The 23,414-nt window shown below is 45.4% G+C and overlaps 1 protein-coding gene across 2 annotated transcripts in view; it reads right to left on the bottom strand.

Annotated features, from left to right (window-relative positions):
- CDH1 (cadherin 1) overlaps window positions 1-15,623 on the bottom strand; it is a 77,989-nt gene extending 62,366 nt beyond the window's left edge. The window contains exons 1-2 of one of the 2 annotated variants that reach the window (XM_077132837.1): window positions 15,448-15,623; window positions 14,449-14,563 (exon numbers count right to left, since the gene is read on the bottom strand). In XM_077132837.1, coding sequence (XP_076988952.1) covers window positions 14,449-14,563; window positions 15,448-15,495 — 163 coding nt within the window. In that variant the 5' untranslated portion in view covers window positions 15,496-15,623. Of the gene's footprint in view, window positions 1-14,448; window positions 14,564-14,803; window positions 15,016-15,447 lie in introns of those variants that run through there. The other variant, XM_077132838.1, reaches the window with a different exon arrangement.
- Window positions 15,624-23,414: the final 7,791 nt, after the last annotated feature.

The following is a 23,414-nucleotide window of genomic DNA, read 5'->3' as shown; positions in this document are numbered from 1 at the left end:
TGGTGCCCAAGGCAGGGAGAGGAGAAGGAAGGGAAGGAGGACAACTTGCCCCTCTGGTTCCCCGGGTTCTCCCAGCTGGCTTGAGTTCCTGCCATCAGGGCCCCACCCAGCCAGCCTGAGGCTACTGACAGCCTCCAAGGCCAGGCAGGAAGGGCCCAGGGGGGTTCACACAGCCCCCTACCCTCCCAGTGTGACTCCATGGCAAGGAGCTCAGTTTCACTCCACCTGAGTCACCATCCAAACATCCCCTTTGCTGCATTCCTGGCCCCCAGGATCGGCACCGGAGGCTCTTCAGTACCAGCCTTGGCTTACGGTGCTGCCCTCTCAGCCAACAACTGTTGCCTCCCTCCGTCTTCCTGCTCAGGTGCCACCCAACATCCAGGCCAGGTTCCCGCTCCCCCTGTGGAAGCTTCGCCAGCTGCTCCACCCACACAGGCCTCGCCCCACCTGGATGGTGAATACGCCCATTGTCTGGTAACTTGGCATCTCAGCGTTTTCCACCTCCTCTGGACTGATCTGCAAACCCCTACAGACAGGGAAGGCTCGTGTGTGATGCAGAGTAGGCACTCAGACACAGGGCTGGGGAGCCCTCGGTGGATTCTGAGGTGTTTGTGATAGGCTGTGACATTAAACACATTCCTCCAGATCAACAGAATAAAGGAGGGTTCATGGAGTGATATGCAAAATTTTCCACAGCATGCTATAAAAGGGGTGGGGGGGGGGTGTTACACCTTAGAGAACAAATCCTATTTCCATTTGTGGAAAACTCCAATTTTAAAAACTCACAAATATGGACACACATAGTCTGTAAATGCACAGAAAAATGCCTGGAAGGACAGACCCCAAACTGTTCACATTTGCTCCCTAAGGGGGGGCATCTGGAGAGTGGGGGCATCACAGATGGGCCTTTACTTTTTACTTTAAACTCCTCTGTATTGACTGGAATTTTTATTACTGGCCATTATTCAGGTTTAACTTAAGCTTATAATGGATAATTTCAAAATATCCCAAAGTAAAGGAAAATAGTATAATGAACCCAATATACCCCCATTCCATTCCAATAACATTCAATTCTCCGCCTGTCTTGTTTCATCTATATCCCCATCTGTGTACCCATCCCAGACATGTGCACAATTTTCCATCTGAAAATGTCAGGGTGTTTCTCTAACAGACCAGGAGCCTTTTTTTTTTTAAACATAACCCAAATCTATTATTATAATTATAATTTTTTTTTTAAAGCAAAATACTTTCCTCAAGTCCCATTTGGTGGGGGAGAGTGGTCATACTACCTGTGGCATTCATACAGTTAAAGCCACCTCCCACCAAGTGATTATGAACAAACCTTTAAGTAGTGGTTTGGAAAAGAAAAAAAAAAAAAAAATTAAAGGAGCCTTGAAGTTTTGAAATGGCTGCTTGTAAACTCTAGTCTCCTTGCCACCACAATTCTGCCATTCAGATTTAAAATGGAGCCAGTAACACCCCTTTTGCTCTGGGTTTGCAAAGGAGGAGCCAGGATCTGGAACACTCATTATCCAAAGGGCTAAAACTGGTAAAGAACTTCAGTGGCTGCTTAGGTGGACCCTTTTTAAAGAGGGGATGGGTCTAGCACGCCAACATGGAAAAGTTCCCTCCACAGGGAGGGGACAGAGCAGGCCAGGCTGGTAGAAATGCCTTTTTCAGCTCCATTAGTTGTGTGACCCCGACTTAGTTAGAAGGTTGTGCACACATCTGGGATGGGCAAGCAGATGGGGATATAGATAAAACAAGTCTAGAAGTTTCCATTTTATTATCTGAAAATGGAACTGCCAGAGCACCTATCTCAAAGATTGGTGCAAGGAATAAAAATGATATGCATAGACAGTTGAGTATTCAAATCAATAAAGTGATACAACAAACATTATGGTTATTGTTTAACAATATTAATATTTTAGCCCTGACGTCTATCAGCTATTTGACTCTGGCCCAGGTATCTCATCTCACTGAACCTATCTCTTCATGAGGAACTTGATGATTTTTAAGGTCTCTTCTAATTCTACCCCCAGTGAATGGATTTTTAAAAATATACCCTTTCTTTGTGAGTTTAGTGTTAAATAATTCTGAATCTTCCTCTGTGAGGGTTATGGAGACCATGGAATTCACTCTCTGGAACAGGGCTACAGCAGCAAGGGATGGAGAGAGGGAGACCAGATGGCCCTGGTGTGCCCACAGGTGTTTATGACATCAGAGTTGGGAAAGGGGCTGTGAGTGATCAGAAGATACATTTCCAGTGCTTCAGAGCAATCTTGGAAATCTCGCCTTTGTCCCTCCCATTGCAATTTCTGCCCTATTTCCTTTTATCCCACTTCCCAAGAAGCCACAAAATACTCTTTACAAGCATTTAAAAGATTAATTCACTCTTGGCTTTCTCAAGAGGACAGCAGCAACGGCAGCTGTGCTCAGCCCTGACCCTATGTCAAGCATCATCAGCTAATGTTGAAACCCAATGTCTCTCCATGCCCAGGACTGGCTGTGGGGAGAATACAGGTAACAATCCCTGGGCCACAGTGAGCTCCAAATCTGCAAGCCCGTCTCTTCATAGCATCTAAAATGCCCTTGACATTACTTGTGATAGTAAAAGAGCAGATACACCCCAAGTGTCTGCTGACTATGCACAAGAATACTGTACAGCAGTAAAAATGAGGACAAACTCCAATACACATTAAGTGAGGAAAACAAGATGTGGAACAGACTATATAATATACTATCTTTTGTGTAAAAAAAGGGGGGGAGGGATGGTGGGAGGTGAGAAATAATAATCTATCTCCCTAATTCAAGAAACATTGGAAGAATATATAAAATGATGGTTATGTGGGTGGGTGGGCTGGACAGTTGGGGTTCACAGAAAAGCACCAACCAGGTACAGATACAAAGGTGGTAGCATGACGTTTGCGATCAGCAGACTTGGGTTTGAATCCCTGCCTGTCATTCCCCAGCTCTGTGGCCTTGGGCTAGTCACTAAATTTTTCTGAGCCTCAGTTTTTGCTTCTGATTTTAATATTAGAATCTACTTCACAGGTTGGCTCAACCAAACAGGTTTTAACTATCAGTTACTGTAGATTAGCTACATAGTGGCATGTGCAGTTGATCCTTGGGACATACGGGGACAAGCAAAGTCACTTGGGTGGGTCAAGAGGAATGTCTCAGATTTGGAGAGGTCAAGATGCAGCAGGAGAAGAGGCTGAAACTCTTCTTCATCTTAATCCTTCCATCTGGTTTCCTCCCTCTTTGGCATTTATGAGCTTTTTCACCCCTTTGATACAACGCTAAAGCTGAAGGGCCTAATAATAATAATAACTAAATGCTTAAGTGTGTTAGGTGTCAAACACTGAAAGTACTTTACAGGTGTTAGTCCATTGAATCCTTCACACAACCCTATGAGTTAGGAACTATAATCATTTCCTTTCTACACGTAAGGGAATTAAGGCACAGGAAGGTTAGGTAACTTGACCAAGGTCACAGAGCAAACAAAGAGAGCCAGGATTTGAGCCCAGGCAATCCTGCTTCTCATGCTGCCCTCCCTAGTTCACTTCATTCCTGAGGGAGGCTCACAGAGCTCCATTCCTTTGTTTCACAGATTAGAAGAAAAATGAATGCAGACGATTCCAGTCACAACCTCTTCAAATCTCTTGAAACTGGGAGTAAAACCTCACACCTGCTAAGCAGTATGTGGTTTCCTAGGTTCAAAAGCCTCCTAGGAATTTAATTCCCAAAGTCTTAAATTCTCCCACACTTCACGTTAGTGGATCAGTAGACAGAAGAAGAAAAAAAGAGCAAAACCATAAGTAAATTCCAAAATTTAAAGAAAACTTAGCATAATTTACATGGAAGTTTAAAAATAAAATATTTAAATGACAAGCTCAGAAATACCCACCAGCAAAGGCACAGAAGAGAATTGAGGAAGTACACCCACAAATCCTAATTTCTCCAGAATGTTTAGTCATGATTACAAGCTTGGGAGTTGGGGTGGTAACAAAACCAGCCACGTGAACTTCTCCCAGCAGCTGTGGGACCCAGTCATTTCTCCAAATCACCAGGCTCCCTGCTCAAGAGTGAACAGAGATATTGTGAATTGCTGAGTGTATGTGCTGGGAATGTTTGTGTTTCTTGTAATGTTTTTTTAATTAATAAAAAATTAAAAAAAAAAAAAAGCTCAGAAATGAAAAAAAAAAAAAGAGTGAACAGATCTAGGGCCAGTATCTCTGGGGAGTTATGAGTAAGAGCAGGCATCTAAAGCACCTGTTACTACCAGAGGATGAGGTCAGAGCTGATTCACCCTAAGATGAAAACCTCTCAATGGTCACTCAGGGCTCCACCCTGCCTGGCCATAAGTGCCCAGGTATTGTCTTGCTGCTGACTCAAAGGGTGCACTTTCTACAGGAAAGCCACAACCTTTCCCACAAAGAAGCTTGTCATGTAAGATCCCTTTTCAAGCACTCCCACACAATTGTGATGAAGAATTTGTGGGGGAAGAAGTCTGCACTCTGAAAATCCTCATACATTGGCCAGGCTTTCATTCTAACTAGCAGGTCCTGGGATTCTGCTATAGGGCACAAAAAAAAAAAAAAAAAAGAAAGAAAGAAAAGACAAAAACAAAACTCTGCCTGAGAGGGCTTGATGCCTGTTTAGGACAAGCTCACCCCTCTCCCCAAGGAAGTTTAAGAGAACAACTAGATTACAGCCATATTCCCACTGGGCGACACACCAAGGGGCAGGGTGACTTGGAAAGAGCATTAGCTCTTGGTTTGAATCTGATACCCTTTAGAAGACAGGTGGCCACTATTAGCCTTCAGGATTATTCCTCTAGAAAAATGCCTGCCCAGCAGATAGTCTTTTAAAATGGCACCAGAAGAACACGGGAAGTCCAGTTCCCTCAAAAGACAATGGCCAACAATCCAAACAGCTATGGAACCACTAACTTCTGCAGATCTTTGCTTAAACGTCATTTTTCTTAGAGGTGACTTCCCCTACATCTCTCCACCACAACACACCTACCTCGTATCACTCCTCCTGCTGTATTTTTTTCCCCTCCTCCACGGATGACCATCTGTCTCCACCTATCTTCCCCAATCAGAATAGAAGCTTCACGAGGGCAGAGATTTTGGTGTTTTGTCCTCTGCTACATCCCCAGTGCATAGCACAGTGGTTGGCAGGTGTGCAAGGTAAATTTGTTCAGTGCATGACAACCACAGGGACTTCTGTACCCTGAGACCTTCCAGAGCAGGAAACATGCATCCCTTTAACCTGGCTGGTCACAGACTGTCTTGTTAGTCTCCTTTTCCTACTGTAAAGAGCACAGACTTTGGAGTCCCACACACTGGAACATAAGGCCAGGCTCGACCACTTCCTGACTGCATGATCTGTGTCACCTTGCTTCGTCCTGTTGTGTCCCCAACTGTCACTTCTCCCAAGTTAGTCGTGAGGGTTAAAGGGAAGAGATTACATAGAGAAAGAGCTCAACCCATAATAGGTACAACTCAGTACATTGTTGTTTATCTGAAATTCAAATCTAACCGGGTGTCCTGTATTTTTATTTGCTAAATCTAACAACCCTACCCACCTGGTGATTATCTCCCTGAAGGCAGGGTGTGTATCTCTTACATAAAGATTTATAAGCCATTGTCCTACAGTGCTCTTTTAATGAATATTCTATTGATCAGATGGATTTTGAAGCAACAGTTGTTGTTGTTTTTAATCTTAGCCAAGAGCTTAAAAGTTAGCCTTACATTTTTGTCTTTGAGTTTTTTCATCTCTCAACAAGCTCCTTCCAAGCTCCTGTGCCTTGCCAAGAATTGGAAGAATGGACACCAGGTCTTGAACAATTAATGGGCCTGAAGGATGCTGGAGATACCCAGGTAGAAGGTGTTGGGTATATCTGGGAGCTTTACTCAAGGAAGGTGTAAGCCAGACAATAGGAAACCAAACAGATGGCCCTGGAGGGCTCAGGTATCCTGTTTAGATTTTGATCTGGTGCTTTCTTACACCAAGAAGTGTGGGGCAGAAATGTCTCATCTGACCTTAAGACTTTAGCCTGCAAGCTGGCCTATGACAAAACAATTAGGTAAGGTTACACCAGGGGTGTGCAGGGCTCAGAGAAATTGGGGAATGCCAAGCAGAGGCACATGCCCTGACAACATCCCCTCCTTGTGTCCTTTCTATGGCCCGTACCAGACAAACCTCATCTTTTCTTTAAAAAAAAAAAAGAAAAAAAAAATCACTACAGTGGAATATCCTCCAAAAAAGCAAAAGATATGAATAGATACATATGTCATGCTCTAAGTTCTTTCATTCATTCAACAAATACTTATTGAGCACCTTCCATGTGCCAGTTCTAGATGCCACACAGCCTATGGATAAGAGAAAAAATTCTTAGCCTCCTACAGTTTGTGCTCTAGTGGAAGGACAATGAACAGGACAGATAAATGAAATGCACAGTATGTTCGATGGTGAAAAGTGCTAGAGAGAAAAAGCACAGAAGAATGAAGGGGTTTAATGGGGGAAAGTGTGACTTCTAAGCAAAGACTTGAACATAAATGAGTGAGCATGCAGATGTCAAGGGAAAAGTATTACAGGGAGAGGGGACGGCCAGAGCCAAGGCCTAGGGTGGAAGTGTGCCTGGTGTGTTCTAGCTACAGGAAGGAGCCACATGGCTGGAGAATGAGCAGATGAGGACAAGCAGTGTGGGGGCAAGGGTGGGTGTAGATCATGGAATCCTTGTGAATCATTAAAAAGGACTCTGTCTTTACTGCTGTGTAAAATGGGGAACCGGGTTCTGAGTAGATTTTGAGCAGGAGTGATACTTTCTAACTTACACTACTAAAACCATCACTCTGACTGCTAGGTGGAGAAAAGATTGTGTTGGGAGATCAAAAAGAAGGCTGTTGCAACAATCTAGATAAAAACACCCAAACTTCTCTTTGGGGAAAACTCTTCTGGGAATGGAGAAGGTTTATCAGCATGTTAGAATGCTAAACCACAGAAACAGGTGTTCTTAGCCTTGAACTTGCCCGGGTAAGATAAATCTGAAAGGCTTTAGGCTTATTACATACAAACAGCTCTCCTAATTACAAAACCAGCTAATTATTATCTAGGCCTTGCCCAATTATCCCACAGAGTCCTGTGCTGGCCGTTTATGATCTTGCTCACAGGTAACAGTTCAATCCTTTCAGGGAGGCCCCATTGGGTCCCAGTAGTAATATCTGATCTCACAATGATAGATGTGGGTAAGTTCTCCCCCTTTTAGGAGACAGGTCTCCAACCAGATCTCCACTAGGCTCAAGCACTTTGAGTCAGTCCTAGTTGGAACATGAGTTTGCATAAGACAGTTAACCCCCTAATTTTGAATGCTAATTTAGATTTTCAGGGTTCTAGAAAGTTAAAAGAAAAGCCACGTATATGGAAGTGAAGGTCAAGAAGTGAAAAGGCTGAAAATCTCCCATAAGCAATTGTTTTTTCAAAGGTAAAAAGAGGCAGAATTCTAGCATCATAGCTAAAATTAGGAAGATGCCAAGGGAAGGAGGGAATTGTTTCTCTTTGAGGTGTCTCAGGTTTCACTGGGGATGCTGAGTTTGACCACAAGGCCGGAGAGGGGAGTGGATAAGGGCACAGGTTTTGGGACACAGAAGTTCTGGGCTGTAGCCCCCAGCTCTGCCAGTTCCTGGTAGGGTGTCCAACCTCTCTAGGCCTCAGTTTCCTCTTACAGAGTGCTGGCTAATGACCTTGGACCATGTGACAATGAACTGAACTGTCAAGTCTGCAAAGTCCTTGGGCGGGCTTACTAGGTACAAATATCTGAATTTTTATTTGTCAGTCACCTTCAAATAAATGCTCTTGGCATAACCCTTCTATCATTTTCATCCTCCAGTCTGTGGGATATATGAAAAAAGTCTGATAGGCTGACATAAAAGTGAAGGAAAAAGATCCTGGTCCTATTTAAACTCACATTTAAACTGGTGCCTTAATGCACGTCCAAGCTCTAGACCTGAAATTCCCAAATGGCTCTGAGAACTCCATCTGAGTCTTTTAGACATTCAACTCAACACATCTCTAACCAGGAACTCATTTTCCTCCCACAACTTGCTCTACTTCCTCCTCTATTCCCAGTGTTGGGGCAAAGGAACATTCTAGAAACTACTGAAATAACTTTTGCCTTAGAACCACCTAGGTGCTGAAAACCTTCAAATTATCTCCAAATCAAAATTGTTTGTCTTCAGAGACACAGGCACATAACACCTCTCCCAATCTCGTTTAAAACGTCCACTGGAACAGTGGGAAATTGGCTGTCTCAGGATGCCAGTGGGGTAAAAATTAATACAGTCCTCGTAGAGGGCAATTTGGCAATATCTGGCAAAATTACAAATGCAGATATCTGACCCAGCAGGCCCACCTGTGCAACTCATCGTCTAAATATACCAGAACAGGTGCAAAAGGATATAGGTACTAGTTTATTCCCCACACCCAGGGTCCATCCACTGGGGACTAGCAGATATGCTACATCCATACCACACAGCTATAAAAACAAAAGAAATGTGGACGTTCTTTTTGTACCAATATAGAGAGAATGTTCAGATAGATTGTTGGAAGTAAAGCAAGGAACAGAACAGTGTTACCGTATGCTATCCTTTTATGTATATGCACCATATATTATTAAATTTACCTAAAGAAATAAGGCTATTTTTGTGTCTCTATAAGGATACAGAAGAGACTAATAAAAATTAGTTACCTGTGAAGAAATAGCTACCTGTGCCCTGGGGAAGAACTGAGTGAAGAATGTACAAGGGTGGGAAGAAAACTTTCATTGTATTCCCTAACACACACACGTATTTGTATATATGCAAAAATGTACATAAAAAAAAAACAGGGATGCCAAGATTTGCCTACTAAAAGAACAGAAAGAGAAAACTCTCCATTACTGTTATTGGACCAAAGAACAAACACCAAGACCTAAGGCCCTGAGGTAGCCTGGCTCAAGCTGGCTGCTCCTTGCACCCTGGAACATTTTCCCACCCTAGCAGCATTCTCAGACTGTGCTGATATTCTCCACTTAGGGGGGGGTCTCTCAGAAATTTTCTGGAATCCATTTGAGGGCAAGGGCTGGGCCTTAATCAAGTTGGCACCCCCAACACTGGGCGCACATAAGGGAAAGTTCTGTGCACTTGCTGATTCTCTGGGGTCCCCTGCTGCTCCCACTCCTGCCCACTCCCCTTCGCACCCACAGAGCTCTCGCTCACTGGCTGGCAAGACCGAGTGAGGCCCAGCCTTATCCCTTCCTGATTGAGGGTACCTTTTGATCTGTGGCCTCCAGGCTGGTCACTGGATAGCCCACACCCTGGCTGGCACCAGATATTTACTCATCTGGTGTAAATACAACCCATGGGCTTGTCCAGGGCAATGAATCAATGGGGTGGCAGCAGACACCTAGGGAGCTTTTAAAAATGCTGTCTAGAATCCCACCCCTTGTTAAGAGACCCTAGCTCAGTGGATTTACAACAGAAAATGTATTTGAAGTGATGTAATGTGCTCAGCCATGTGGGTGAACCATGGTCTCAGGGGGTGGGACACAGCACTTTTGGCATCTGAAGAACAGAGGTATCTTCAGGTATCTGTATTATGAAATACTTTTTTTTAAAAAAGGGGGGGGGCATCCTGCTTTCCCACCCCCAGCTGCTGCTGGCCTTACTCTTCCGGCATCAATTCTAAATGATATTCCTGAGCAGGTTCCCCTTTTCTTACCCCCCAAGGGGAACCTCCTTCAGCCCACCCCAAGCCAACTGCTTAGTGACAAGCAAGAAAACACCACAGAATTTCCTTTCCTAACAAAAAGCACTCTGGTGGAGTCACTGTTTGCAGAGCAGAGTTTGCTTAACACAGAAGCAGAGAGTGTGAGGAAACTGGTTTGGCTGGTTTGCCGTGTGGGAGGGAGCACAGGGAAACATCTGAACCAAAGGTAAAACACCGGGAGAGTCTCAAAAAAGAAACTTCCAAGTCCTCTAGTGTGGGGGTGGGGGTCTCATAACTATGGGAGCTCATATTTAATATTCATTAAGCACCTGACACATATCCTATGAAATAAGTACTATTATGTTCACTTTACAGATGGGGAAGCCAAGGCTTGATTAGCAAGGGATGTTACCTGGATTTAAATATAGGCAATTTGACAGAAGAACCTTCTAAATCTGGGGGGCGATGCCACCAGGGTCTTGGGTAGAAGTGGGGATTGGAGATAAACAAGAGAGAGGGAAAGAGAAAAGAAAAAGTGCGGAAAGCTCTTCCAGTAGTAATAAGCATAAGCTGGGTTTATAAAGGAGGAGTTTAAAATTTTAAAAAGGCGGGAGGTGGGGGGGAAGAAAGAAAAAAAGAAAAGGCGCCACCACAAGACTAAAACTGAAAAACACTTAAAAATTACTAACAGCCCCTTTCCTCCATTTCGATTCAGGTTTGAACATTCAGTATACAGTATTCCCAGGATACTTAGTGCTGCGAGCTTGGCTGTAAGAGCAACTGGGCACAGACCAAACTCTTTGCTGCGCATACAGTCAACCTCAAGGGCTGGCCCCAGGCCAGAGTGTTTGAGAGCAAAAAATAAAGCCAAGGTCTGAGGGGTAGTGACTATTCATCCATCCGTTCATTTCTTCAAAATGAGTGCCTACTATAACCCTAAAAATTATTAGCCACCATTTAATGACTTTTCATCTTTATACATTTCTGTTCTGTCATTATTTCCTTCATTCATTACTGTATCCCAGGGTCTAGCCAGCACTGGTACAAAATAGACATTCATATTTGTTGAATAAATGAATGAACATGCATATCTGATTAGACATTCATATTTGTTGAATAAATGAATGAACATGCATATCTGATTCTCATAGCAAGCTCATAAATATTATTATTCCCCCATTTTATGGATGGGGAAACTAAGGCTCAGAGAAATAAAGTGACTTATTCAAGGTCATGTATTTTGTAGCACAAAGTCAAGTCTGAATCTTTCACAGACTTTATTATTCAATGAACTATACTAAGCAAGCCTACTGATCCCATTCCGACTCCCTGGAAAGCCTAATGTCCTGAGAGATGGGGGTTAAGGCAGAACAGAAACCCAGAAAGGTCGAGTCTGAATTGTGACAGCTGCCTCTTGGGGATTTTAGGCTTTTGGCAGCTTCTGGGAGATGGGAGAGCCGATTACTTCAGCGTCTGCCTTATCTGGGGCTCCGCTTGGAAGAGAGAGTGTAACAGACACCAAGGTGAGCCTTTCCTTCCTAAAGGCTCACCCAATGAAAAGCCCTGGAGAGGAGACAGGGAGTTCCACAGCCACCTGGCAAAGAAAGGTGGGCAGGTCCAGCAGTCCCCAAGGGGAAGGAGCTGCATCCAGCTTTCCTTAAATGGCTGCGGGGGCCCAGGACCAGGACTTTTCCCGCCTCCGCTCTTGGTGAGACACAAAGGCAGGGGCAGAAAGGCAGCCAATGAGTCTTTCCTAGTAAGGGCTGCATCCACCCCTGGCACAGACCTGAGTAATTGGGGAAGTGATGCTTAAGAATCTGAAGGGTGGGGAAACATCTGATGATGTAAGGCGATCCCCAAACAGGTTTTTTGTATTTGTTTTTTAAGCCCAGTTTAATTAGAGGCCCTGGATACTGCTTCTGCCACCCTTTCATCACATCTTTTAGAAAGGAGGGGAAATGGGTGTATTTAATCTACACATGTGGGTGCCTGTGAGTTAGTTAGTTACTTATCAAGCAGCTGAAGCTCAAACCCAAAACACAGGCCCTGTTTGTCCAAGGCCAGACTGTAGGGGAAGCAAAGCAAGGAAAGGATTGGATCAAAAGCCTGCCTGCTTTTCTTGTGTCCAGTTCCCAATACTCCCCACCTCTACCCCCACTCAACTTAAAGCTGTATTCACTAGGCTAATACTGCTAAAATTTCAAACTGTCTTAACAGACTGCGTTTCTCAAACCAAAGTCCTAAAGAAAAGGAAAACACTAATCACAAGCTCTGAATAACTCATTTGGTTTGTTGTTTTTTTTTTTTTTTTTTTAATGTTCTTCATTCTAGAACCTGGAGAGAAACCAATGGAATAAATAGGCTGAGATGGTGAGATCAGCCATTCCCTAGGGCACAGGAGTGACCCCAGCAAAACGCCCTGAGGACCCCTGAATTGGGTCAAAACCGATGCTCTACAGTCACCCAAGGAGGAAAAAAATGAAAGGTTCCATATTCTCCAGCTCCCATGCAGCAAATTCTCCCCAAAGCCAATGTTAAAACCTGGTGCTAATCTCTTAGACCTCCATTATCCTGGACTGTCCAGTGAGAGCAAGACCACCTTCCCAAACCCTGGCTGCCTTGTTAAATCACAAAGCTAGTCCCTAAGGTCAACTGTGTCGTTTTCCAAAAGACACTTCCATCCTTCATTGATTCAATAAGGAGACCCTATGGTGCAAACAGGCCAAACAAAAAGTTAAATCAGGAGATCTGTCGAGTAGGGGTGGGGTCTGTGGCTATAAAGGGAAGAGGAACAAATCACACAAAAAGCCTGTGAAGGACTGGCTGAAGCTGCCTCTCCCGCAAAAGCCACCAGCCACAGCCCTGCCCTCTGCCTCCCACCTGGTCTGATCCATCTCTACCACCACCATCTCCTCTAAGGGGTCCCACCCAGGTCCCACCCGTCGGCACCTCTGTTCTCCAGGGCACAGATAGTCTTCTTCACAGGATTTCCCCAAACAGCTTCCTTTGTTTGAAATGACTGAAGAGAAAAAGGACAGGAGAAAGCCCAACTGTGGTTCCATGAGCAGATTACTGAATGTCTGAGCTCCCTCAGATGGCTGTTGTGAAGACTAAATGAGGTAAAATGTAAAGCACTTGCCCCAGAGTGTAGTTCAAAAGTGAAAACCAGGAGCTGCTACTAACAACAATGATAATAATTATTAACATGTAATGCTATTATTGGCCAGAAACTATGAGTTTGGGAGGTAGAAACTATGAGTTGGGTAGTAACAGAACAACCCACCCTTGAAGCTACCAAGTGTGCTCAATTGTCTTGGTACAGGAAAACAGACCACCAACAGTGTCCATCCACAGTTCATCCCCCCCCAAACACACCTGCCCCACTCTTCAAGCCTGGGCAAAGTCTGCCTCCTCCCAGAAGCACGTCTTCATTGTCCATTGACTCCACCAAAATACTCCAGGCTGCCCACACCCTTTGGCACCTAACTTCCCATGTCCCAGTGTCCTAAGGAGGCCTTAGGACATTCTCAGGAACCTGCTACAATATGAAATACTGAGACCAAGGCTCGAGTGTCCCCATTCCTGCCTCTTTTCTATCCACTCCCTGGTGCCCAGCACAGGCAAGAACTGAGAAATTGGTCAAGCCGCCGCAATATCAGTGAGACAACATTTTCTTTCTGACCCAAAAAGAAGCTCCACACAACAAAGCTGGGGTTCGGTAAATATGTTTAATCAATTGAGCCTCAGTTTCTCTGGGGGAAAATGCCACCCGCTGTGGGACAACTTCCAAAGGTCCAAAAAAAAAAATTAAGATTGCTGAATCACAGATGTTCTAAGAAATGATCATGATGATGAATAAGCAACTGTGATGATATTGTGAATTACTGATTATATATGTAGAATGGAATGAGCATATGTCAAGAATGTTTGTGTTTCTTTCTTGTAATTTTTTTTAATTAATAAAAAAATTTTTAAAAAGTTAAAAAAAAAAAGATTGCTGCATCATATTTTTCACTTGGTCAAGGACTGGAAGAATAAACACAGTGGATGCCTGAGGGGAAATGTGGTGGCTCCTCTTTCTAAAAGGCTTTTCTTTACTGTTATGATACTCCCACAGTTAACTAAGATCATGAGGGAGGAGAAAGACGTTTGATAAGAAATAAGCACCTAGGAATCAGTGAAACTAGAAAAGAAACCAATCCTTCCCTGGCTCCCACCCCTGGGCAAGGGTGAATTGGAACAAAGCAAACTCTAGAAACCAGGCTATCACAGTGATAAGGTCTAGAAGGGCATTGGGCGTTTGTGTGTATTTTCATCCTGAGTCACAGCCACCGAACTTTTTTTTCAAAAACCATTATTCCTTGAGGTACCTGCATGGAAATGATTTCATCTCTATGAGCAAAAGCCACAGCCCCAGTAACCAAGTGAGGGTTCCTCGGTCATCCCAGAGATGGAGCAGAACTATGTCTGGGAGTCAGAGCCCAGTTTTGCTGACCGTGAGCCAGTGGACTCTCCCCTCCAAGCCTTGATCTGCTCGGAATACCCCCCACCTCCCAGCGGGCTTTTCCCTCCCGAAATGACAGGCCATCTCTAAAGTTGTCAGGACAGTATGAGACACATATTGAAGACCTCTAATAAGTGCCCCCCACCCCCCCAACCGCAGAGGTCAATCACGGTAATGCGCGTCCCCACCTCTGCCCAGGACGCGGCCTCTCTCCAGGTGCCGCCGGGGCACCGGGAACGTGTAGCTCTCCGCACCAAAGCCAGGACGGCAGGGCTCCGGCTCCTCGCAGAGCCTCGATGAGACCTGGGGGAGGGGAGGAGAGGTGTAGGACCGGGGTTACTTGGAGGGGGTCCCCTCCTGCCCCCACCGAAACCCACAGCGCCGCCCCTCCCTCGCTCGAGGCGTCGGGATTGTGCAAGGACACCTCCAACCCCACCCCCACCCCACCCCCGGCAGCGGCGTCATCCTCTCGCTCCCCGAAACCTGCAGCGGCCAAGTCTCCGGGAACTCGAGAAAAGGGGGAGAAGGGGCGCGCTGGGTCACCTCCTCACGACCTAGTCCCCTCTTTCTTCCGGTCTCTTTCATGCTTTTTCATTTCACCGGAGGCGTCTTGACTCTTCCCGACACCACTTTCCTTATACCGGGAAACGCCGCCAATCCAAAGTCCAGGTTCTCACACAGGAGGCGCCCCAAGCCTTCTTGACCCCACTATCCTTATCCCAGGGCGCCCCACTCCTAATGGGCTCCCCTTTCTTCACCCGGGAGGTGCCTTTATTTCTCTGAACCTCCCTTTCCTTACCTCGGCGATTCGCCTCACTACTCCTGGCTTCTCTTTTACTCGCACCGGGGCTCCCCCTTTTCGGCATCCCGAGCCCCACCATGCTCCATGCTCCAACTGCCTGCCCCAAGCCCATACCTACTCCCGGCCCTGGAGCGCGGGCAGCTCGGGGCGCCCCCCGCCGCGGATAAATGCGGGAGGAGGCGGGCAAAGCCTCCCTCACCCTCACGCACTCCCTCCTCCGCCGAGTCCAGAGCGCCGAGCAGCTTCCAGGCCGTTCTGCTGCAGGGGACCCAAACTTTCTCGGAAAAGGGGGAAGTCGATGACAGGAGAGAGGAGGGGACGCGGGGCCTGGGAGCGGGTCGGGGGACTGGAAGGTGTCCCCTCACAGCGAGGGGAACCGACGTACCTGAAGCAGCAGCAGGAGCGCGAAAAGGCTGCAGCGCGGAGCGCCCATGGTGGGCCGGGCGGGTGCCGAGCGGGGTCAGGTGGAGTCGGGCTGGGCCGGGCTGGGCCGGGCTGGAGTCTAACAGTACTTATCAGGCTCACAGGTAGTCCGCGGCTCGGGACGCCACTGAGGCCGACAGCGCTGCCGCCGCCAGGTGAGCCCCGAGGCCTCCGCCCCTGGCGCCGCTGATTGGCTGAAGACGCACCTGCCTCGGCTGCAGCCAATGAGCGGCGCGGCGCGGGCTACAGCTTCCACAGGCGGGCAGGGGGCGGGCAGCCCGCCCACAGTCCCGCCACCGCCCCGCCCCTCGGCCCCGCGCTGACAGGGTCACCAGTCGCTGTGAGGTTGGAGGTTGGAGGGTCAGCAGGGACTCGGGGCTGCACGGCTCTGATTCCTAGAGAGTTCGAATCCCAGTCCCGCCGTGGGTGACTGGAGTTTGAAAAGACCTTGCCTCTTATTTAGTACTGTTTTGTTACCTGCAGGTCTCTATCGGTTAATGAGTTACCAAATGGATTCATTAGGTCAGGAACGCTTCTCCCAGCCTCAGTTTCTCCACCTTCCAAATGAGAATAATGGTCACCAAAGTCCCCCCCTAGGTTGTTGCGAGTTTCCCATGCAATTAATAAGGCCACTGTTTCCTGTAAGATAAAAGCCATGCATGGCTGTGAGAGATAATAATAGTACTAGGCATTGAACGGACTGTGCTAAGCATTTGACTGAAGTTGACCATCTCATTTGATCCCTTCTCAAAGCACCCCAAGGACAGTGTCACTGTTCCCATTTGATAGATGGGGCAACTGAGGTATAAAGAGGTTAAGGAGGCCAGTAAGAGAAGGCAGAGGACCAGAACCCACCTTCAGGGCCCTTGCATTGAACTATTATGCTTTCCCTCTTGGGAAGCCAGGCAGTCTTCCAGCTGGAGCTGCAGTTTTCAAACCATCCTTTAATGTTGACCTGGAGGAGATCCCTTTAGAGATCACCCAAACCTGTTATTTGCAAGTAACTTCCCTAACATCATGTTAAAGCTGAGACTAAAACCCAAGATCTCATTTCCAGACTGTGGCTCTTAACAGAAACCACAGCCACCACCACCTTCTCTTGAAAATTCTGTTCCCAGACAATTTTAGGATTGCAAAAAGAATAGACAGGATTAACGTTAGGTCGGACAACTTCCCTTTTCTGTGGCCATGGTTTGGCTACTTGGGAAGAGCACCTCCTTTCCCTCCATCCTGCAAGCTTGGGTCAGAACTACAAAACAGTATGTTCACTGCGCCCTAGCCATGTGACCTTGGGCAAGTCATTGTGTTCACCTGTATAAACGTATTGAAATGAACAGCTAAATCACTAAACTGAGTACTTGGCACATACATAGTAGTAACTGCTCAATATGTGGTTGGTGTAGAGGTTGTTCTCTTGAAAAGCCTACCCACCTCTTTCCCTTCCTCCTTGGGAAAGCCATGCTTGGAATTCTTCACCTAAAGCTACAGCTCCTCTACCCCACAGTCCCCTCAGTTTTAATGGGTTTCTGAGCACACACCCAGGCCATTTGGATTGCTGCATCTTGGCTCTCTCTGCCTCTCAACCCACCAGGAGGCTCGGAGCAAAAAGGCTCCAGTATTTCCTTTCCCACCGAGGCTCCTGCCCGGATTGTGCATTAAACAAGATAATGGAAATACAGAAAGAGGCGTTTCCCCCATGGGGCAGCCTTGTCAGTTTATTTTTTTCTCCCAGTTATGTAAAAATGCATATTTTATACCATCGCTCGGCCCGGGGAGCCTTTAGGGCTTTGCTCTCTTCCACCCAGCAAGCCCTGGCCTTGTAGTTCCGTGGCAGTGCTCATCGACTCTTCCATTACACACTGATAATTCAATAAAAAGGATCTTAGAAAACAATTAGGGGCAGCGAGGACAGGTTGGGCCTGATGCTCTCATCAGACTTCTTGGCAAGTCTGAATCCTTCTCCAAGATCCCAAGGGTGGGTCGTGAAGAGCCGTCCCCCATCAGCTGTCCAGGGTGAGGAGGGAACGTGCGGGGTTCCCTGTGTGGATGGCAAGGTGTGACTTTGGGCAACACTGTGAATTGCCTCCATTTCCTCTTTAATCAAACAAGGACATTAATAGCTAGTTGTAAGGATCAGATGAGCGGGTTTAGAGAGCCGGCAAGCCATGCTGTGGGCGGCCTTTGCTCTCAGTTTGACTGAGAGTTCAAATTCCAGCTCTGCGACTAGCTGGGTTGGATAAGTCACTTTATCTCTCCAAGTCTGGATTTCCTCATCCATAAAAATGTTGATATCACTTAATTCACAAGGTTATTGACATCACACAATTCGCAAGGTGATTCTAAGTGCTCTGTTAGTTAGCTATGCGCACTCTTTGCCTGACACATTCCTATCCCAGCTGAAGGTAAAATTGGGAGCCTCTTCATCCTCAAACTCTGCTTCCTCCAACCCCCAGTATATTAAAGGCTCCTAGGATCTATCTCCCATTTGCTAGGAAAACCTCTTTCCACTGGATGGCTAGCCATTTTGTCCCTCCCATGCTCATTTACATTTTAAAGAGGACTCTGGGGAATGACCTTGCTTGTTTCAAAGGAATGAAAGTTCTAGATCTGGTAAATTCTATGCAGGGTTTAGCCTGGTGTTAATCCATGGTTTCTGGTGGGGAGGGGGTAGCCAGAGGAGGGGGTAACGTGTGTATGTGTGCCATGAAAGCCTTGAGATTGTATGCGAACCTGTCAGTGCAGGTGGCACTGCCTATTGCTTTCATTACCTTCTCAATTGGAGGCAGATCAAATTGCAATCCAGGGGTTGAGATCCCTGAGGGCCCGTTTAGTACTAAAGGTGAAATTCCTGGCATGGACTGGGAAAAGAAATGTTGACGAGAGTCCTGGTCGGTGCTCTCTAGATCACTCCAGGTAGGTGACACCAGCCACTGCAAAGCGAGCATGCACCATGGAATGACAAGCCTTCTCCTTCCTAGTTGGGCATACCGCTTGGCTGGACTTTCATTTCCTGGGTTTGGGGAGACTGGTCTGTTCATTCGAGGAAGGAAAGCTAATGATTAATTCCCCAGGCGGAACTGTCCCTTTCATCTCAGTGCTGCCGGGCCGGGCCGGCGAAGGGACCGTAAATACGGAGCTTAGGTTGGGAGAGAAGCGCCTCTCCGGGCCTCGGCTGAGAGCAGCCGCACCCCAGCCCGCTGCGGACGGAGGATTGCACCCAGGCCACGGGGGCTCCCGACCTCACCGGTAGAGGAGGCTCCGTTTTAAAAGCTCCAGGAGGTTCCTGCCGTCTCTGCCGGGCCGGGCTGCCGGCCAAGCACGCGGGGGAGGGAACTGGACACCCCACTTCAGCTTTCTGTGAAAATGGTGGTAACCGATAGGGGTACCGCCCTTTGCAGCCGGCCATTCACTTCCGCACAAAACATTTTTATTTCAAACACAAAAGTAAAGAAAATAATCTCTACTTTGTACCGTGTGATGAATGCCTCCATCATCCAGCTTCAACCAGGATCTTTTGTGGTTTTGTTTTTTTTTTATAGTTTTGTGATTTGTTAACTTTCGGATTGTACCGTGTCTTGTTTCATCTCTCCTCCTTTTTAATATTTATTTTTGTAGGATTTTGTAGTGCAAACCCCAGTTAACATGCCATTTCCCCTGTGACTATTTCACTATGCATCTATAATTGAGGAAGAAGTTTCTTTCCACATAACCATCATGCTGTTAGGTAATAGCACCTAATAAAATTAACAATAATTCTTCAACAGTGTCTAATGGCTAGGCCATATTTTTAAAACGCCTTTTAAAATATTTATTTTTTTCTTTTTACAACTTATTTTAATCAGGATCCAAAATATAGCCACACATTGCATTTGGCAGTTTTGTGTCCTAAGTCTCTCTTTACCTGTAACAGTCTTCCCATCCTTTTTAGTGCAGCTTTATTGAGGTATAATTGTTTATATTTAACGGTACCATTTGATGAGTTTCGACATATACATATGCTGTGAGACCATCAGCACCGTAAAGATATTTAACATACCCATGTTTTAAAAAGCTTTTGTTTAGACATCATTCCAAATTTTATTTGGACATCATACTTTTTCAATAGCATTAATTTTTCTTTTAAGAAACCTGGCCACTTGTCCCATAGAATGTCCTGCATTTGCATTTAGAATGCATCCTCACAGTGTCATTTAACATGTTCCTCTATCTGTATGTCCCATATTTCAGTAAACTGTTACTCAGCTTTAGAGGCTTGATTTAATGTAGATTCAATTTCCAGGCAAAATATTTCATAAGTTTGTGGGTGTTTCCCATGGCATCGTATCAGGACACACACAATTGTCTGGTCGACTCACTTTCAGGATGCTGGGAATCAGCTGACACCATTATCAATTTCCCCATCATCCTTTCACCTCCTGGCTTTAGCACCATGCATGATGACCGCTCAAATCCATTATCTCATTTAGGCAAATAAACATTTATCAAGTACCCCCATGCACCAGGCACTGTATTTGAAACTGGGAACATAGAAATAAAATATGGTCCCTGCCCTCAGAAAGTACATAAGGTAGTGGGGGGTGCAGACCAATAAACATTCATCCATTTATTTATTAAATATTTATTGAATGCCTACTGTGTGCCAGGTATTGTACTAAATGCCAATAATTGCATTAAATTGTATGATAGAATCGCTACCATTTATTGTAACTCAAACCTTACTTTATATGCATTATTTCATCAATGCTCCTATGGCTCTTTGAGTGCTGTCACTAGATCCTTTTTTCAAATTTGGAAGCAGAGGCTGAGAGATAAAGAAATTTGCCCAGTTTACAGAGTAAAAATGACAGAGCTGGAATTTGGAAGCCAGGCCCACTGGCCTCCAAATCCTCTTCATCTCCATGTTTAACTGCTAAAGGTCAGGACATGCATGTCTTTATTTCTTCCTCATGCATGTCTTTATTTTATTACCTATCTAGCCATACACTAGATAAAGGGGATATTAGTCACGAGGTTTATACAATCACACAGTGTTTCAGTTTGCTAAAACTGCAAGAATGTGATGTACCGGAAATGGATCGGCTTTTTCAAAGGGGATTTATTACGTTACAATTTACAGTTCTAAGGCCATGAAAATGCCCAAATTAAGACATTAACAAGAGGATACCGTCACTCAAGACAGGCTGATCATGTCCAGGGTTTCTCTGTCACATGGCAAGGCACATGGCAATGTCTGCTGTCCTTCTCCCCCCGGCTTTTGATTTCAAATGGCTCTCTCAGCTCCTGTGGGTCTTTCTGGCTTTCCCTGGCAAGTGTTCCTTCAGTATCTTCAAATGTCTGTGTCTAGGGATCTGCTCTCAGTATCAGCTCTCCAGGTATCTTTGGCTCTTAGCTCTCCATGTTCACAGAGATTTTTTATTGTGGTAACATGCATACAACATAGAAGCTCCCATATTAATCACATTCAAGTATACAACTCAGTGGATTAATTGCATTCACACTGTTGTGCCACCTTTACCACTATCCCTTGCCAAAACTTTTCCATCATTCCAAATAAAAACTCTTTATTCATTAATCATCACCTCCCCCTTCCCGATCCCCTCGGCTCTTGGTTACCTACGATCTACATTCTGTCTATGAATTTGCATATTCTAAATATTTCAAATAAATGGAATCATACAATATATGTCCTTTTGTGTCTGTCTCATTTCACTCAATATGATGTTTTTAAGGTTGCATGCGACACTTAACTTGAACTAATTCAAACAATAAGGCCCATTTGTTGCCTCATGTAACTGAAAAGTCCAAAGTAGGTCCTAGCTTCAGCAACATTTTGATCAAGGTTCAAGCTGCTTTTCTCTGTGGTTTCATTCTGTTTGACCTGCCCAAATCTCTGTGTTGGTCTTCATTCTCAGGCTGACTTCCAAACAAGAGATATTATTCATGTCATCAGTAAAAATCCTGAGATCCATTCTGATAGGACTAGGCTAGGTCACAAACCTAACCCCAAATAATTATTTTGTGATCAGGCTGTTGGAATTGGCTTTTCCTAGGTCACTTGCTCTACCTTTAGTGCTATGCTAGAGCTAGCTTCCGTAGAAGGGAAAGGAATGGATGCTAGGGTTGGGGAGGTGAACAAGCAATAAGGAACCCGATGTAACACCCCAGTAAAAGGCAGTATGAGATTTGAATTGAAGTCTACCTGTTTCCCAAAGTCATAGTCATTTGACTAGAATTCCTCTCATTAATCATTAAGAAATGGTTTCTATTATCTACTGCTGCAATATAAACCATCCCCAAACTTGGTGGCTTAAAACAATAACAAATTATGATTTCTCACTTTTCTGCAGTCTGAGCCGTGCTCAGCTGGGTGGTTATTCTGTTCCACCTGGTACTGGCTGGGGCTGGAAATTCCGAGATCTTTCATTCACACATCTGGTGTCCCAGCTAGGGTAGCTGGAAGAGCTGTTTGCTGATAAGCATCTCTCTCCACGTGGGCTTTTCAATGTAGTCTCTTTACATGGTGGCCCTGGGCTCCAAGAATGAACATTCCAGAAGGATTCCAAAGGACCAGCCTCTTCTTGTGTCCTCTTTGCTAGTTTTCATTGACCAAGGCACATCACACTGTCCAGACACCCAGAGTCAGTATGGAAGAGCTCTCTGACCACAGTAGCAGCCTGTGTCCTAAGTATATTGGAAGAGTTGTTCTTCCTGGGTTTTGGAGTTGGCCAGTTCCTGGTCTTCAGTATCAGAAACAGCAGAAGGGGATGGACATGTGGGCTCCTCTTAATCCAAGAAAGGCCAATGCATCTGGAACACCTCTGTCAGCTGGGAAAGGCACGTGGCAGCTTGCTGATCCCTTGCTCCTGAGCCCCATTGCTTTCAGCCTCTGTTCCTGGGGGGGTTCCTCAGTTTGCTTCTCCAGGGCGGGCTCTCATCTCTTGGCTTCCATTGGCTCTCTCCAGGTTCTGGCTCGCTCAACATCTCATGGCAACATCTGCTGGGCTCCAAGCATCTCCAAATATCCATGTCTCTTTTCCCTGCCTGTCAGCTCTGCTTTGAAGTTTCTGTCAGCTCTGTCATTTCTCTGTAGGCTCTGAGGCTTCTGTCATTTCTTGTGCCCACACTCTTAAGGACTCCAATAAATGAATTAAGAACCACTTTGAATGGACAGGGTCACATCTCCATCTGATCAAAAGGTCCCATCTACAATTGGGTGGGTTCCATCTCCATGGAAACAACCTAATCAAAAAGTCTCACCCAAACAATACATCTAATACAATCCATAAAATTGGATTAGATTTAAAAGAACATGGCTTTTCTGGGGTACATAATAGTTTCAAACCAGCGCACATGGTCACATGATAAAAGCTATGTAGTTATACAATTGTTATCAAAGATCAAGGCTACTGGGTTACGGTTCAACAATTTCAGGTATTTCCTTCTAGCTATTCTAAAAAGAAATATCTATGTAATGATTCAGTAGTGAAAATCACTTGTTAAATCCTAACTTCTCTGTTACAACTCTCCCTCTAGTTTTATCAATCTCTCAATCTTCAGGGGGTATGTGGGCAATGACCATTCTAACTTCTTCATGCTGAAAGGGGTGTTGACATTATGGGATAGAGAAATGCAGCTGGTTAATGTTCTTGGAGAGACTGATACCTCTGGGTTTCAGGGCTCATCTGGGACAGGAACAACCTGGAGATTTTAAGTTTCTGGAAAAAATAACCTAAATAAGTAAAACTTCTATAGAGTCTTAGATAGATCCCAGGGTATTCATTAGAGTTTTCAAGAATACTGTTGGTTGGGACTTAGCATACTGTGACAATTTTCAATATCTGATTGAAGATTACATAAGAGAAACCTCCAGAACGACCTCTTGACTCTATTTGAAACCTCTTATCCACTGAAACCTTATTTTGTTTTGTT

Source organism: Tamandua tetradactyla, chromosome 16 (assembly GCF_023851605.1).
Source record: "Tamandua tetradactyla isolate mTamTet1 chromosome 16, mTamTet1.pri, whole genome shotgun sequence".
Taxonomy (NCBI): Eukaryota; Metazoa; Chordata; class Mammalia; order Pilosa; family Myrmecophagidae; genus Tamandua; species Tamandua tetradactyla.
Note: the sequence above shows the minus strand (reverse complement) of the source record. Positions and strands in the feature narration are given on the sequence as shown.